At 39.9% G+C, this 16,106-nt stretch overlaps 1 protein-coding gene across 1 annotated transcript in view; it reads right to left on the bottom strand.

Moving 5' to 3' along the window:
- gsg1l2b (gsg1-like 2b) overlaps positions 1-16,106 on the bottom strand; it is a 31,967-nt gene that overhangs the window by 13,826 nt on the left and 2,035 nt on the right. Inside the window, exon 3 of the mRNA XM_085415201.1 lies at positions 12,737-12,889. Within this exon, the coding sequence (XP_085271327.1) occupies positions 12,737-12,889 (153 nt within the window). The remainder of the gene's footprint in view (positions 1-12,736; positions 12,890-16,106) is intronic.

Here is a 16,106-nt window from a genome sequence, read left to right as displayed (position 1 = left end):
TTGTGCAACATATTCCCTCGTATTGGAATATTAGTAAATAATAGAACCACAATACCAAAAAGTTGGAATAGTGTATAAAGTGTAAGTAAGAAAAGAATAAACCCAATTGTTTGAACTGATAAATAATATTAGCTTATTGTAATTTAATGGCAGCAACACGTCTAACAGTGTGGTACAGGGACATGTTTACTACTGTGTAGTACCCCTTTTTTAACACCACTGCCCTAATACTGTCTGATATAGTATTCTACCTAGTCAACAGTGTTGGGTCTTCTTTGTTTTATTTTTCATTTTGCAATGCTTCAAATGTTTATAGGTTGAAGGTCTGAACAACTTCACTCTTCTACTACAAACCAACGCTGTTTTAATATCTGCAGTATGTGGTTCATGAGAAATATGGCTTGCTGAAATGTGCAAGGACTTCACCGAAAAAGTCAGGAGGATGTGTGCAAAAAAAAAAAAGAAAACACTAATTTCAATTCCTCTGACTACAAGAAGAGAGCATTCACAGGCTTCACAATTACACTGAAGATCATTATTATGAAATTTTCCCACAACTTATAGACACATGTTCTTGAACAGTGGGACTGGGGCAGCATGGTGACATGGTGGTCAGCTTTGCTGCCGCACAGCAAGAAGGTCCTGAGTTTAATTCTACCATCAGGATCAGGACGGGGTCTTCTTTTGTCGAGTTCGCATGTTCTCCCTGTGTTTGTGTGGGTTCTCTCTGCTTCCTCCCACAGTCCAAAGACATGCACTTAGGGGGGTTAGGTTAAATGGAAACTCTAAATTGCCCATAGGAGTGAATGTGAGTGCGAATGATTGTCTGTGCCTATGTGTTAGCGCTGCGACAGACTGGCACCCTGTCCAGGGTGTACCCTGCCTCTTGCCCTAAGACAGCTGGGATAGGCTCCAGCGACCCTGAAAAAGGATAAGCAGAAGCAAATGGATGGATGGTTCTCCTCATCTTTACTTCTGAGAAGCTGCCTTTCTAAGCTGCTCTTTTTATATTAAATTATGTTGGTTAAAACTGGGTTGTTGTCTTTGTTAGCTTCTTTACAATGTAAACAAATAATTTTGTTTCAAGGTGTTTTGTATGTTTTCATAGTGGGTTGTGTCTTTAGTCATAGTGCATGTTTTGCTGCGGTCCAAATACCTCTGAACTTGGCCTTCCAAAAAAGAAAAACAGGATTTGCTAGGTAGATAAGCTAGTTAGAGCCATTCATGTATCAATACAACATAAAACTTTTTTGCTTTTAAAACAGCTGGAGCACATTCATGTATAGAGCTTGGTCAGTGCTCTGCATATGGCTTGTTTAGTCAGTCACACATACACAACATTGGCAGGACAGGTTTTACAGTTTTACTTTTGCTCATGTTCAGTGCTGCCATCTTGGACCGTTACCTCGAGGGTTGGTAGGGCTACTCCAACCTTCCAAGTGGGAAATCCAAGTTGAGGGGGCATTCAAGATTCAAATTGTGACACTAAGAAATTCCAACTTATTAAGGAATGTGGCATTAGTGTATGCCTGTGAGTGTGCACACAACCATTTCCCTGCACCACTGTGGATTTTTCACAGGCATGAAACAGGACGACTCATAATATGTCATACATGAGGCTGACTGGTCAGTCAGGGCTGAGAATCCTGGAACTCGTTTGATTCTGATCTTTGGCTGGTTGATCTGTGCATTTCTACTTACCTACACTATCACAGCAGCTGCACTAGGTGCATCTTCTATGCATATTTTTTTTACTGTGCTAATATAGCTTCTCCTGAGCTTGTAGGCGTCCTGTTTTTCTTCAGCATCTAAGGATAGATTAGTACACTTGTAAGCATACAATATGCAGCCCAGCATACAGGACTGAAAAAACAAGTACTGCTGTGTTACTGTGCTACTAGCCAGCATTCACAGGCTTGTCACTAGGTTACACATACTTGGTGAGCAGATGATTTCTCTAACATAACGATTGCTTTACTCCACTGACACTGAAATATTTGTTCTGTACATATAAAACATCTGCAGTCCTCCAACATAAAATCAAATTGTTACTTCTTGTTATATTTTGGTAGTTTCTTAAATAACTACAGGTTCATTGTGCCTTAAGTAGTCAAGCAACACATCCATGCACACTTTAGTACACTAGGCACACACTAATTTAAGAAATAGAAACAGAAAGTGTGGTTATCTAGCAGATGTTTGTCTCCATGTCAGAGATAAGTAAACTTGTTGCTGCTGCTGTGCCACGTTTCTCTTGCTTTGGAGATCAGTTGCTTTAAGCTGCAGGTATTAAGACAAGGTGCTGGAAGGTGAAAAAAAAAAAGTTGTTAAAATTGAGAACACGCGTATTACCGGTAAGTGTTGTTAATCTAATCCGCCAGAGCATGTGTTCTTTGAAGTAGAGTTTAATTTTTATGGATATTTTATTTCATATTTATTTGAGATAAAACATTGCAGAGCAAGGTGAATAGGAAAACTTGAACATTTTCAAAGGTGTTTTTGTAGTTTTCAGAGAGGTCTTTTTATGTGCTCTTATCAACTGAAGGCAAGTCTATGTTTTGAACTCCTTTCATCTATATGGTCCAGTGGAAAAAGCCAGAGTTTCAGAGTTTGTCTTGTGTATAGCTTTCTCATTAGAATGAAACTTTGAGGCTCTTTTTGTTTGGGCAGCATGAAAAAGGCAGAAAATAGCTGACAGTTGGCAAGTTAGAGTGTAACACAAATGGAGAATAGAGAGTTTGGAGAAACTTGCTTTTTTGAAAAAGTCAGAAAAGATTCTTTCATATCAAGAAAAATTGTATTAATAAGCTGTATTTAAATGGTGCATAACCGTTTTGTTTTTTTAATAAACTGCAATGTTTAAAAAGATTTTCTAAAAGTAATGCGAAATATAATTAAAGGAATACAAATGCTTTTTTGGTTTTGTTTATGAGAAACATGTCACATTTTTCTCAGATTGTTAAGTATCACCTAAAATAGCTCCAGATTGCTCAGTATTTCCTTCTGTCCCCTCAGGCTCTTTATACACTAACGAGCACCAGTCTCTGTCACACACAGTACAGTTAGCATGACCACTCTTACTATTGGAACAAATTGGCAGTTCCGCAGGCACCCGCTATTAAAACCACAGTTTTTATTTTTTTTAACACACACTCAGCACAAAAACTGAAGTTTTTACTCACATTGCTCACATTAATTACCCGAATTCAGCTCAACTTAAGTTCATTCCTCACATCAAAGTAAGCCTCTCTTTCTTTTACTTCCCCAATACGTCTGTTTTTCATCATCACCTCACACGCCTCATCATACGTCACATAACTGACAGGTGTAATAAAATTTCAGCTCAGACCTCATTAACATAACATATTCAGCCCATTAAAAAGAGAAACAAACTGTTACAAGGACACTAAACCGTTGATGTTTGAGAGCCGACGAACTGCAACAAAAGCCGTAAAAAAATTCTAAATGATTTTGTGTTTTAGAGAAATAAAAACTACACTCACACTTGAGTACCAGCCTCACAGATTTCACCCCCTCTATTTATGCAAACAGCTCACTTCTTCAGACAGCGAGCCATATATAAATAAAACATGACACATACGGCCTGGGTTGAGAGTTCACTCGCTATCTTACTGAACGTTACAGCTGGCAAAACACTGGGTAAGTGTGTGAAAACACGACTCCTGAGTTTAGTTGCAGGAGAGCATGCTAGGTTCAGCACCTATCAGGTGAAAATGAAAATATCACAAGACCACAACAGGATGACTGAGTGATGGTCAGTAGTTTTTCTGCTGTGATAGACAGACCCTGGAAAAGGTGTCAACCTTCAGCCTGCCCCTGCCAGTAAAATGCACCAGAAATAAATAGAAGATAAAATAAAATCATCCAGCATCGTCTACATCCATTTACTTTAAAGTAATGGCTTTTTAAATGCCAATTACTTGGGCATTTCAACACTGGAGTCTGGGGGACTGACTGACATATGGATCTAGCTTCAGTTGGCCATTAAAGGAACTGCAGATTTTGGCACTTCTGATTAGCTTCATTTGTCAGTCTCAGAGATTCCCATTTGGAAAGGAGATAATAAAGTCTCACGATTCACAGTGATGCACAATCCACAACGACACAAAAGCAAACTGTCAATATGATTAACAAGTGACAAATAAAAAAATCAGGTAAATCTTAGTTATCTTTTCCATCTTATAACATCCTTGCTACAGCGTTTTAAACCTTCACCAGTTTTTTAAACTGACAATAGGTTTGGAGGTGCATTTTCTCACTTGAGTCTATGCCAGGCAAAAGATGGTCACCTGAACTCAAACTTTAAAGGCTTGAGCAGAGTGTTAGTACTGTTGCCATCTTGGTGATTTTAAAATGAGGAGTGATAAAACTGATAACCAGAGGAATATGTAAGGTACTGATCTGAACTGATCAGGAAAAGTCTTACTAAGGTCAAAGGAGCTGAAGGCTGTTTTTCCATAGACTTCCATGTAGCTTGATGCCTTTTTGAACATCCCTCCCTGCTGGCCATTAGAAATAATGCATGTTTAAGACACTTGCATCCATCTTTTATATACAGTTTGTGGTGATTTGAATGTAATGGCAATGTAGGTTTGAAGTAATTGTGATTACAAGCAGGGTGGGGTGGTGCTGATGTCATGACGATAAATATGATGCATTACCCATATCACTTTTATACAAATCTATTTGAATGAGAACTTTCAATTTGCTTTTTACTTCTTTTTTTTGTAAATATTCCAGTTTAAGGAAAAAGTAGGTCATTCCCAGTGTATTCATCTGCAAAAAAAGTCATATAGGATTAAGAAGGCACCTGATACACGATATGAAGTTTTGAGGACACTTAACTAGTAAGACTATAGCTCCGTCATTGCCTCATATGCCAACAGGATCAAAAGAGAACTTGGGTTACTCTGTACTAAAATCAAAGCAACAGTCAGACTAGGGGGAATCCAACTCTAACGTCAAACTAATCAATATGCAGCCTCAGGCTCACCACATATCCATATATGTCTCTTGAATGAATTTCTCTAATCTTCTTGGTCTCTTAAAGTTTTTAAAAACTTTGCCTTCTGATCAGGGGCTTTCCTTCACAGACATAAAGCCGGATTCTTTGAAAAAGACAAATATGACAGAAAATTTGATCCAAGCAGAGACAAAAACCTCATTCTTGCACCAATTTCCAACAAAATACATTTCACTAAAACAGACTATTTGAAGAAAAGCACCAATCAAAGCAATGTCTTGTCTTAGAGTTAGATCAAAGAAGTAAAGTTTCGTTGGGTTTGAGCAAACGTAATATTTCCATTTTTTTGTAATGCTTTCGGACACTGCTCTGTATCCACATTGTTCTTGATAGAGACTCTCCTTGTCGTGACCTTTTACCAAAATGAACAGTTTTTCTTTCCTACAGTAGGAAAGTCAGTATTGGGCATTAAAAGCATTTTAAAACACCTTTTATTCTGGTTTTACTGGTGATTCTATACATGCAGTATTTATGTTCCAGTGACCACTGAAATTACAGTTAATTTAGCTAATTAATTAAATTAGGTTTCAAGATGTCTGCAAAGTTACAAGCTTGATGCAAGCAGAAAATGTTATTGTGGATCTGACCAGCTTATACGTTTACAGTTTTTACCGAATGCCTAAACACTAACTGTGAATCCTGTAGCACAATCTCTAAAACTATTCAGACTTATAGCAAAACCACTCACTGAGTTTGCAAAACTAAAAGCACAAAAACTGCTTTGCACTCAGTTTGCAATTTTGTAACACACACTTTGCAAGACTGTAGGCACAATTCACTGCACAACACTCAATTTCCAAATTTCCAACACACTCCTAGCAAAAGTATACACATGTATGGCTATCATTACAGTTTTTTCTGATTGCTTAAGCACATTTTTTGTAACTATTGGCTAATTTTGCAAAACTCTTCACACAAATAAGAAAACCTGTCACCCAATCATCAAAACATTGTAGTTCTCTTGCAAAAGCAAACACAGCTAGATTAACTCTTCACACCTTCGTAAAAATGGTGTTTCCGTATCAAACAGTACACACAAGCCATCATCTACTAAGCACACAATGCGCCAACTGCACACCGATGGTATGAATACAAAACACATCTGGCGTTTGCCTTCCCTGTGCACAAGGTAGGCTATGTCAGTTTGAGCTCATACTTCTGTCATAGATCCATAAGCATAGAGGGATCCAAACTTCAAGTACTGGTGTTTATTCAAACACATCAAAACAAACACAAGTGTTTATTTCCAAGTATAGGATTATTTGCAATCGCCATAATGACTATATGGGTTACGTGGTCTGCAGTGAACATGCTTCCTCTGCCCCCTCCTCGTCTTCCTCTTGCTCCTCCTTGTCCTTGTCGTCCTCTTCATCCTACTTCTTCACCTCCACGTCCTCTTCCTCGGCCTCCTCTACTTCTCACTCTTTCTGCTCCCACCATTGTACTCCGCACACACAGCTTACCTGTATTATAGTGCTTAGGCTGATTGCAAAGTGAACGAATTATCTAAGAAAGTTTTCACATGTGAAAGTGTGCCAGACAGTTGGCAAATTAGTGTTAATGATAGCCATACATGTGTATACTTTTGCTAGGAGTGTGTTGGAAATTTGGTAATTGAGTGTTGTGCAGTGAATTGTGCCTACAGTCTTGCAAAGTGTGTGTTACAAAATTGCAAACTGAGTGCAAAGCAGTTTTTGTGCTTTTAGTTTTGCACACTCAGTGAGTGGTTTTGCTATAAGTCTGACTAGTTTTAGAAATTGTGCTACAGGAATCACAGTTAGTGTTTAGGCATTCGGTAAAAACTGTAAGTGGCTTAAAAAACAGAAAGTAGACTAGAATGACAATGAGTGAAAAAGCAGCCAATGTCCACAGGAAAACTTTGAAAGACCTTCAGAAAGCCTGGAAAACTATAGCTCAGGATCACTTTAAAAAATTACAAGAATCTAAATCGTTGTCAGTGTGGTTCTGGGAAGGTCAGGAGAGAAGTACAACCATCTATGAAACACAGGGCAGGCTTTGTCATGGTTCTGTGTTGGGGATCTTGATAAAACTGATAAAATTATGAACACAGAAAAGTGCCATCGGAGTTTAATCCACCATGCAAAACGATTTGGAAAGTATCTGATTGGTTTTTTGTCATGCTTTTTTCAGCATGACAATGAAACACAGAACAGAAAAGCACAAAATAAACACTATCAGTCATGGATTTGCCTTCCCAGTGCCTGAATCTCAACATTGATATTGAAGCAGTGTGGGATCATTTTGACAGAGAACTGAAAAAGAGGCAACCAGCATCCAAAGAAGTGCTTTGAATGTCCATCAAGGAGCCTGGAGAACTATCCTGAAGTCTACTTCAAGTCTATTTCATTTAGAAGAAAGCTTGAAAAACAGTTCAGACTGTTTATATATTGTTATCATACAGTACACACACACACACACATATATATATATATATATAAAAAAAAAAAAACACCCAGCACGCCCCTGCGGGCGGTTTATCCTTCAAGCTCGGGTCCTCTACCAGAGGCCTGGGAGCTTGAGGGTCCTGCGCAGTATCTTAGCTGTTCCCAGGACTGCGCTCTTCTGGACAGAGATCTCCGATGTTATTCCCGGGATCTGCTGGAGCCACTCGCCTAGCTTGGGAGTCACCGCACCTAGTGCTCCGATTACCACGGGGACCACCATTACCTTCACCCTCCACATCCTCTCGAGCTCTTCTCTGAGCCCTTGGTATTTCTCCAGCTTCTCGTGTTCCTTCTTCCTGATATTGCTGTCATTCGGAACCGCTACATCGATCACTACGGCCGTCTTCTTCTGTTTGTCTACCACCACTATGTCCGGTTGGTTAGCCACCACCATTTTGTCCGTCTGTATATATATATATATATATATATATATATATATATATAAAAAAAAAAACACCCAGCACGCCCCTGCGGGCGGTTTATCCTTCAAGCTCGGGTCCTCTACCAGAGGCCTGGGAGCTTGAGGGTCCTGCGCAGTATCTTAGCTGTTCCCAGGACTGCGCTCTTCTGGACAGAGATCTCCGATGTTATTCCCGGGATCTGCTGGAGCCACTCGCCTAGCTTGGGAGTCACCGCACCTAGTGCTCCGATTACCACGGGGACCACCGTTACCTTCACCCTCCACATCCTCTCGAGCTCTTCTCTGAGCCCTTGGTATTTCTCCAGCTTCTCGTGTTCCTTCTTCCTGATATTGCTGTCATTCGGAACCGCTACATCGATCACTACGGCCGTCTTCTTCTGTTTGTCTACCACCACTATGTCCGGTTGGTTAGCCACCACCATTTTGTCCGTCTGTATCTGGAAGTCCCACAGGATCTTAGCTCGGTCATTCTCCACCACCCTTGGGGGCATCTCCCATTTTGACCTCGGGACTTCTAGGTTATACTCGGCACAGATGTTCCTGTACACTATGCCGGCCACTTGGTTATGGCGTTCCATGTATGCCTTGCCTGCTAGCATCTTGCACCCTGCTGTTATGTGCTGGATTGTCTCTGGGGCATCTTTACACAGCCTGCACCTGGGGTCTTGCCTGGTGTGATAGACCCCAGCCTCTATGGATCTTGTACTCAGAGCTTGTTCTTGTGCTGCCATGATTAGTGCCTCTGTGCTGTCTTTCAGTCCAGCTTTGTCCAGCCACTGGTAGGATTTCTGGATATCAGCCACCTCCTCTATCTGCCGGTGGTACATACCGTGCAGGGGCCTGTCCTTCCATGATGGTTCCTCGTCTCCCTCCTCTTTCTTGGGTTTCTGCTGCCTGAGGTATTCACTGAGCACTCGGTCAGTTGGGGCCATCTTCCCAATGTATTCTTGGATGTTCCTTGTCTCATCCTGGACTGTGGTGCTGACACTCACCAGTCCCCGGCCCCCTTCCTTCCGCTTAGCGTACAGCCTCAGGGTGCTGGACTTGGGGTGAAACCCTCCATGCATGGTCAGGAGCTTTCTTGTCTTTATGTCAGTGGCTTCTATCTCCTCCTTTGGCCAGCCTATTACCCCAGCAGGGTACCTGATCACGGGCAGGGCGTATGTGTTGATGGCCCGGATCTTGTTCTTACCATTCAGCTGACTCCTCAGGACTTGCCTGACCCTCTGCAGGTATATATATATATATATATATATATATATATATATATATATATATATATATATATACACATCAGGAAGATGGCCCCAAGCGACCACGTGCTCAGTGAATACCTCAGGCAGTAGAAACCCAAGAAAGAGGAAGGCGAGGAACCATCATGGAAGGACAGGCCCCTGCACAGTATGTACCACCGGCAGATAGAGTAAGTGGCTGATATCCAGTACAGATGGACGAAATGGTGGTGGCTAACCAACTGGACATAGTGGTGGTAGACAAACAGAAGAAGACGGCCGTAGTGATCGATGTAGCAGTTCTCAATGACAGCAACATCAGAAAGAAGGAACACAAGAAGCTCGAGAAATACCAAGGACTCAGAGAAGAGCTCGAGAAAATATGGAGGGTGAAGGTAACAGTGGTCCCAGTGGTAATCGGAGCACCAGGTGCGGTGACTCCCAAGCTAGGCGAGTGGCTCCAGCAGATCCCGGGAACAACATTGGAGATCTCTTTCCAGAAGAGAGCAGTCCTAGGAATAGCTAAGATACTGCGCAGGACCCTCAAGCTCCCAGGCCTCTGGTAGAGGACCCGAGCTTGAAGGATTGACCGCCCACAGGGGCGAGCGGGGGATTTTTCTTTTTTTTTTTTTACATATATGCTGTAGGACTGCATGTTTCAGTCTCTGCATGTATTTCCCGTTTTCCTCATAATATATCAAGAAATGAGAAGGCTCAAGACTTTTGCACATTACTGCATTTCGGTTTATGAATGGATTAAACAAATCCAACACATCATGCTAATTTATGACGTTATCATGTTTTAGACATATTTCAATAAAGCCAGACTAGCTGTTCTCTGCTGCCTCAGGTCTTTAAATTAAGCAATGCTAAACAATATGTGTCTCTAGCCAGAGATGAGAAGAGTACTGATTCTCTCATGTCACTGACATAACAAAAGCTGGTAAGTGTGTTTCACAAAATGCTAACATATTTTGGGTGAGCCGTGGATCAAGTATAGCATCAGTTTTACTCCAGGCCTACAAGCGTCTTTTCTATAGTCTAACTAGAACTGCCTGTAGTTAAAGAATAGATACAGTACACACATATGTTACAACCTTTAAGCATTAAATAAATTGGTCAAAGTGTGGACCTCGGTTTTACAGGTTGTACGATTCTTCAGCCTGTAGCCTTTTCTGTTTTTTTAAAAACACATTTTCTGAATTTCACCTGTCAAAGCAGCAAAAAGCTGTGAGTCACTGTCGTGGAGTCAAGTATCTTTCATTGCTGAATCACTGCCCAGAGTGTGGTGGTCGGGATCATTTTCACAGAGTGGATTAGAGAGAAGGTCATTGTTAATTCCTCCACCGAGAGAGGGAGGCAGACTGCAAACCGGCTGGAAATCTTTTCAGGGCTGAGAGGCTACAACTGGCCTGAATATATGACTGGATAAATGCCAACAAGGAAGCAGAACTAAGGACTCAGTGGTTTTAAAGTTAAACAGAAACGGAATAAAATCAGTATATATCTCAAGCGTTTGCTATAGTTTTCTTACAGTACTTAGCACAAGTGTATTTAAAGCTTGGATAAACGTTCCTGCAGTAAATGTTAATTTTTATTTTGGGGTCCTCTACAGGGCATGACTTTTCAGTTTTATATTAGCAAAGAATGCGGTGACTTCATGGACAAGGAGCCTAACATCAATGCAATACTGTCACTATTCATTTGGTGCATCGGTATGTTACCAAAATCAGGTGAAGTTACAGGATGCTGTCTTTTTGTGCGTTACATAATGCTGAAAAATACATTCTTGAGTGCACAGGAGCTGCCAATGCCTCAACAGGACCTAATAAAATTTAATAGTAACCTTGCCATTAAGGGAGGTTAAGAAAGTTTCACTTTGGAGTTTCAGATTCTCATGCTATCCAATGTAATCGCGTGCAAAAATAAGGGAAAGGCCCTTGTCCACAAAAAACAAAATGTGGTTCTTGATAGTTTTCCACATTTCAGCACTATAGCAATCCATAAATATTCTGTTTTTGCAAAAACTTGCAAGGTAGGCTAACTTCCTCCTCCTTAAATAAATATAAACTTAATAGTTTAGTGAGTTGTAAAAAGGAGAGCATGGCTTAAACCACGACAAAAACTACAACTGACTGAAAAATGGCTCGAATTCAAATTCATATGCTCTTCTTCATAGTGCAAGTTATCAGCGCATTTGATAACAAACCTGGCTGTCAAGTCTCTTAGCAATAATCAAACCAGAACACCAAAGAGACCACGATCCACCACAATTCACAGGTTTTTGGAAAGTCTGAAGTAGAGAAAAACAGGACAGCCATCAGTTCTAACGCCTCCCATTTGAGCCCCAGCCTACCCAAGCATGCAGTTGCCTCCAGGAACTAATCATGCCCTGTCCTTGTCCCTTACATTGAGTGCATGGCTGACAGCTCCTCCATCATCTCAGATTCTTTCATCATCCCGTGTACAAAGATGACATCACAACCCCTTAATGCAGAGCTAAGTATAAAAAATCTGAATTGTCTGCTTTGGTTTTCATCTAAAGCTCCAGATTTCCTCCAATGTCCTTGATCTGTCTTACTACTTTTTACCTGGAGGGGGGTCAATTCTAAAACACCTCTTTCCCCCCCCTCAGGGCATATTGTTACACTCTTTCGGGAGCTTGTGAACTAGATGGGAAGAACTGCCAATGTATATCCTCATCAATATGCATGGAAGAGATCAGGTGAGAGGTACAACAGTGACTGTCTAAAGTCAATTGTAAAACATGGTAGAGGCTGTGGCTGCATTTCAGCCAGTGTTGCTGGAGAACTGGTCAAAATGACTCAATTAAACATTGAATGAGTTGAATGAATGCAGAAAAGTACTGTAAGACTTTGGCCCATCCTGCAAAAAAAATCATCTGGAAAGCACTGGATTAGCAATAGCTTCTTCTTCTTTTTTTTAAGTACGACACATATCTAAAATAGTTGCAATAAAAGCATAACTGGATATGAAAATCAAACAATGGAACACTATCGGTTATGAACTGGAGTAATAGTAATGGAAGCAACATATCAGTTTATATGTGACAAATGGAAGACAAAGACTCCTGGAAGCAGCATCTTTCTGATTTAAATTTCAATACTTTATTTTACTGACCAACTCTGTCTGAGCAGGTTTTGGTTACAAACACGTAGAAAGCAGAAGAAGATACTCAGTATCTGCTACCCACATATGATTGGCTTTACTGAAAATCCTCCCTTTAACGCAAGAGAACAACAATGAGTTCTAACTTTGGAAGCCAGTTAACCTAGTTTCAAGGTTTTCCAGTTGACTTTTGGGAGGCTATAAGACTCACTAATGGCAGCAACATATAGTTATATATAGTATAGTTAGTAATATGTCCAAATAAAAGCTCTTCTCATCTAAAGTGGAAAAAGATACTGACAACAATCACAGTATCTGTAATCTTTTCATTGGAGAGCACAAAACAAACATGAACAAAAATAGCGCTCATTGAATCACAACTATTTGATTTGATGCTTTTCACTAACTTGATGGCAAAGATGGTAATTATATTAATGCTTCTCACCTGACAGCACAGTGAATATGGCAGCAAAGGCGTTGAGCTTGAGCCCGTCGATGACGTTGCCGATGTGACACACTTCTATGGACATAAGGATGCCTCCGGTGGCCAGCAGAAGAATGTAGAGGCACTCTGCAACTATGCACAGCCACAGCACACCTGTGAAAACAGTTTGTTATAGCAAAGTAATGGCCAAGAGGAAGAAGACAAAAAATCAAGTTGTGTGGATGGTGGTGTTGAAGTGTGACGTCGTGGGGAGAGAGAAGGGAAATTGGGGCGTGAGGGAGAATATGGGTGAGCAAGGGTGAAGGAAGGGAGCAGAGACGTGAAAAGGCAGAGGAAGCGGGGAAGAGTGAGTGGAGAAAGGTGCACCGGCAACCCCATCCCCCGTATCATTAACCTTCACAGTCAGGGAGAGGATACAGAGCATGATCTACCCAGAGACGCAGAGCATTCTGAGCTGGAGTCTATATACGTGTTAGGACAAAATATCAGCGTATTTAAAAACCTGTCAGTGTACGCTGTAGTGTAATTGCATATATCACCCAAGGGCAGGCAGTTAGTGTGTGGTTAATTAATCATAAGGTGTGTAATAAACGTAACATGCCTGTTACCCAAAATATCCCTGAATGAATTGTGGACAGAAATACGTCCTTCAGCTAAAAATTCTTTTTCTTGCTTGCTTTAAATTGACTTCAGTAAAAGATTTCTTCAGTTTAATTTAGGCAGGTGGAAAAGATAGAGGCTTTAAAACACTGCAATTAAGCCCCTTCCATAGAAATGTTTCTTTGTTTTGCTAAATCCTAGTATTTTAATCATGATGCTGGCAAATGGTTTGCAAAGAGATGGATGCTCTAAACCTGTTGTACAGGGACAACGGTACAGGCTTCTGTTTAAAGAGTCTGGCATCCAAGTTATTGTTTCAGTCGCTGAAGATCTCTTTATACGAGGATCTATTTTGTCTTTGCGGCGAGGCTCATATGGAGTTGCCTGGTTACAGATTACTAATTTGCTGCCCACATCTTGTTATGCAGCATTTTACATGTCTGCACACAGTTAATTGTTTGCATAGTTAAAGAAAAGAAAGAAGCACATGTGTGTAGGAGGGATTAAAGGATAAAGATGGCATTTTTATTGAATTTTCTTCTTTTTGTATAAAACAACTGAATGAAACAAAGTGTTAGCCTGCCATTGTCTGAGGGAGTTAACCTCAGTCTTTCAAAACAGGTGTCAGTTAATTGTTTTTTCTTATTTTAAGACAGCAATATTTTTCTAAAACAGATGTACGCTGTAGTTTTTAGGCACTACAGTTCTTTGTGTTACTGAAATATACTGAAATAAGGCATTTTTGGGGATCTGGTTTTAGTGGAGGAGTGAGCTATAAACTGCGGTGGGTAGTAACTAATTACATTTACTCAGTTAAATTTACTTGAGTACGTTTTTGGGAAAAAAATACTTTTAGGAGTAGTTTTACTACACTGTACTTTTTACTGTTACTTGAGTAACATTGTTATGAAGTATTGCTACTCTTGAGAAAAAAGTCTGGTTACTCAGTGTGAGTAACTTCACTGAATGAATAATAAACGTTTTAACCAAAAATGCACGAGACACAGACACAAATCTACAGTTTATGTCGAAGTGAGACTTCTTATTTGTTGTTTTAATGTTGTTCTATCTGCTGAGTCTGTTGTGCCATTTGGAGAAATAAAGTAACACCATATACTGTCACTGGAAGTATTTTACCTGTAGTATTATACTATTCTAACATATATTTATATCACCTTCTCTAAATATTAGTTCAATAATGAATTAGAAAAGTGTTTCTTCTGCTTAGATTTATTATTTTGTAATCATGTTATGTTCATGTTTTTTTGCTTTTCAGTCTTTAAAATTTGCACTAAACTTTATATTTTTGTCTGTCTGATTATCTAACTTGCCATCACCAGTGTGTGAATGGGTGGATGACTGGATGTGTAAAGCGTTTTGGGGTCCTTAGAGACTAGTAAAGCGCTATATAAATACAGGCCATTTACCATTTATCTCATTTTTAAAAATTAAATCAGATGTTATGATCAGTTACTCAGTATTCAAATAGCCTTTTTCACTAAATACTCTTTTACTCTTACTTGAGTAATTTCTTGGATGGCTACTTTTTATTTTTAGTAAAACTATGTTGAGGTAGTGCTACTTTTACTTGAGTACAATTTTTTGGCTACTCTACCCACCTCTGTCTATAAATGACACAAAAAGGAAGATTTCTGACAGCAACTACAACTGAGTGAAACCCTCCCAAAAAACCTTGTTGTCAGTTTTTTCTGGAAATAAAGAAGCAGGTTGGGCTCAGTGGAATAATCAGGCTTTGGATTTACATTTTCCCCTCTCTTCCCCGCTGATGGTCTAGAAAATATTCCCATTTTTTTATGATAAAAAAATAATTTTTTTGTTTTGCTAAGTCTGGTACAATACGTATCTTCTCTGTCATGTCGTACTGCCTCCTGACAAAATAAACTGAACTTTTACTATAAAATTCTGACTGAGAAAAAATGAATAAGAAAAACTGAGTATCAAACATAATATACATAATATATTCACTACGTGCTAGCTCTAATTAAAATTTAGGAGTTGAGATTTTGGGAAACATTTTTGACCCTGTGAATGTGACCCACGGGAGGATCTGCTTAATTAATGGCACTGTTGGTGCCAGGAAATATAGCACAGATATTTTTCTCTTCTGCTTGGTTTACTTTAGGACATTAATAAATAGGACATAAATAGTAGCTCATAGCAACTTGCTTTCTTTCCAACAGCCTGCAGAGGGTTACAGCAAGAAGTACAATTGTATCTAAGTCCATGAGAGCATATCCCTGCTTCCTACTTAAAAATGACATCAGTTATTAGTTTCCTAATGACTTCATGATCTTAATCATGAAGTTTAATGTGCTATATAGGTTTTGTTCATTTTTCTATGTCAGTCTCATTTGGGATCAAAACATTATTATGATTTAGGGTGTGGCTATTTTCTGATTGACAAGTTGCTGTTTCAAGGGGGGTTAGTGTCTGTGGGCTCTCATCCACACTCACCCCTTGTTTTTCATATTGGGTTGGAAAAACAAAAGCAGGAAGTTAACAGAAAGATTATTTTGTGGCTATGGTAGTTCATCAACCAGTGCGTGACATCATGATGACTGTTTCCAACCTCCACCCAAGACCCAGATGTGGCTTAATCCCCATTTTGAAATAGTATGAGAATATGAGATTGACCATCAGAAAAATGCATGTTTAACGCACTTCCCCACTGACTTTGTCAGACCCAGAGACCAAGATCCTCTTTCATTTGTACTCTCTGTGCTAAACACCGAGAATGCAACGAGAGGCA

The sequence above is a fragment of the Rhamphochromis longiceps genome, linkage group LG8 (assembly GCF_057381845.1).
Source record: "Rhamphochromis longiceps isolate RC_006_pf linkage group LG8, R_longiceps_female_GT1.1, whole genome shotgun sequence".
In the NCBI taxonomy this organism is placed as follows: domain Eukaryota; kingdom Metazoa; phylum Chordata; class Actinopteri; order Cichliformes; family Cichlidae; genus Rhamphochromis; species Rhamphochromis longiceps.
Note: the sequence above shows the minus strand (reverse complement) of the source record. Positions and strands in the feature narration are given on the sequence as shown.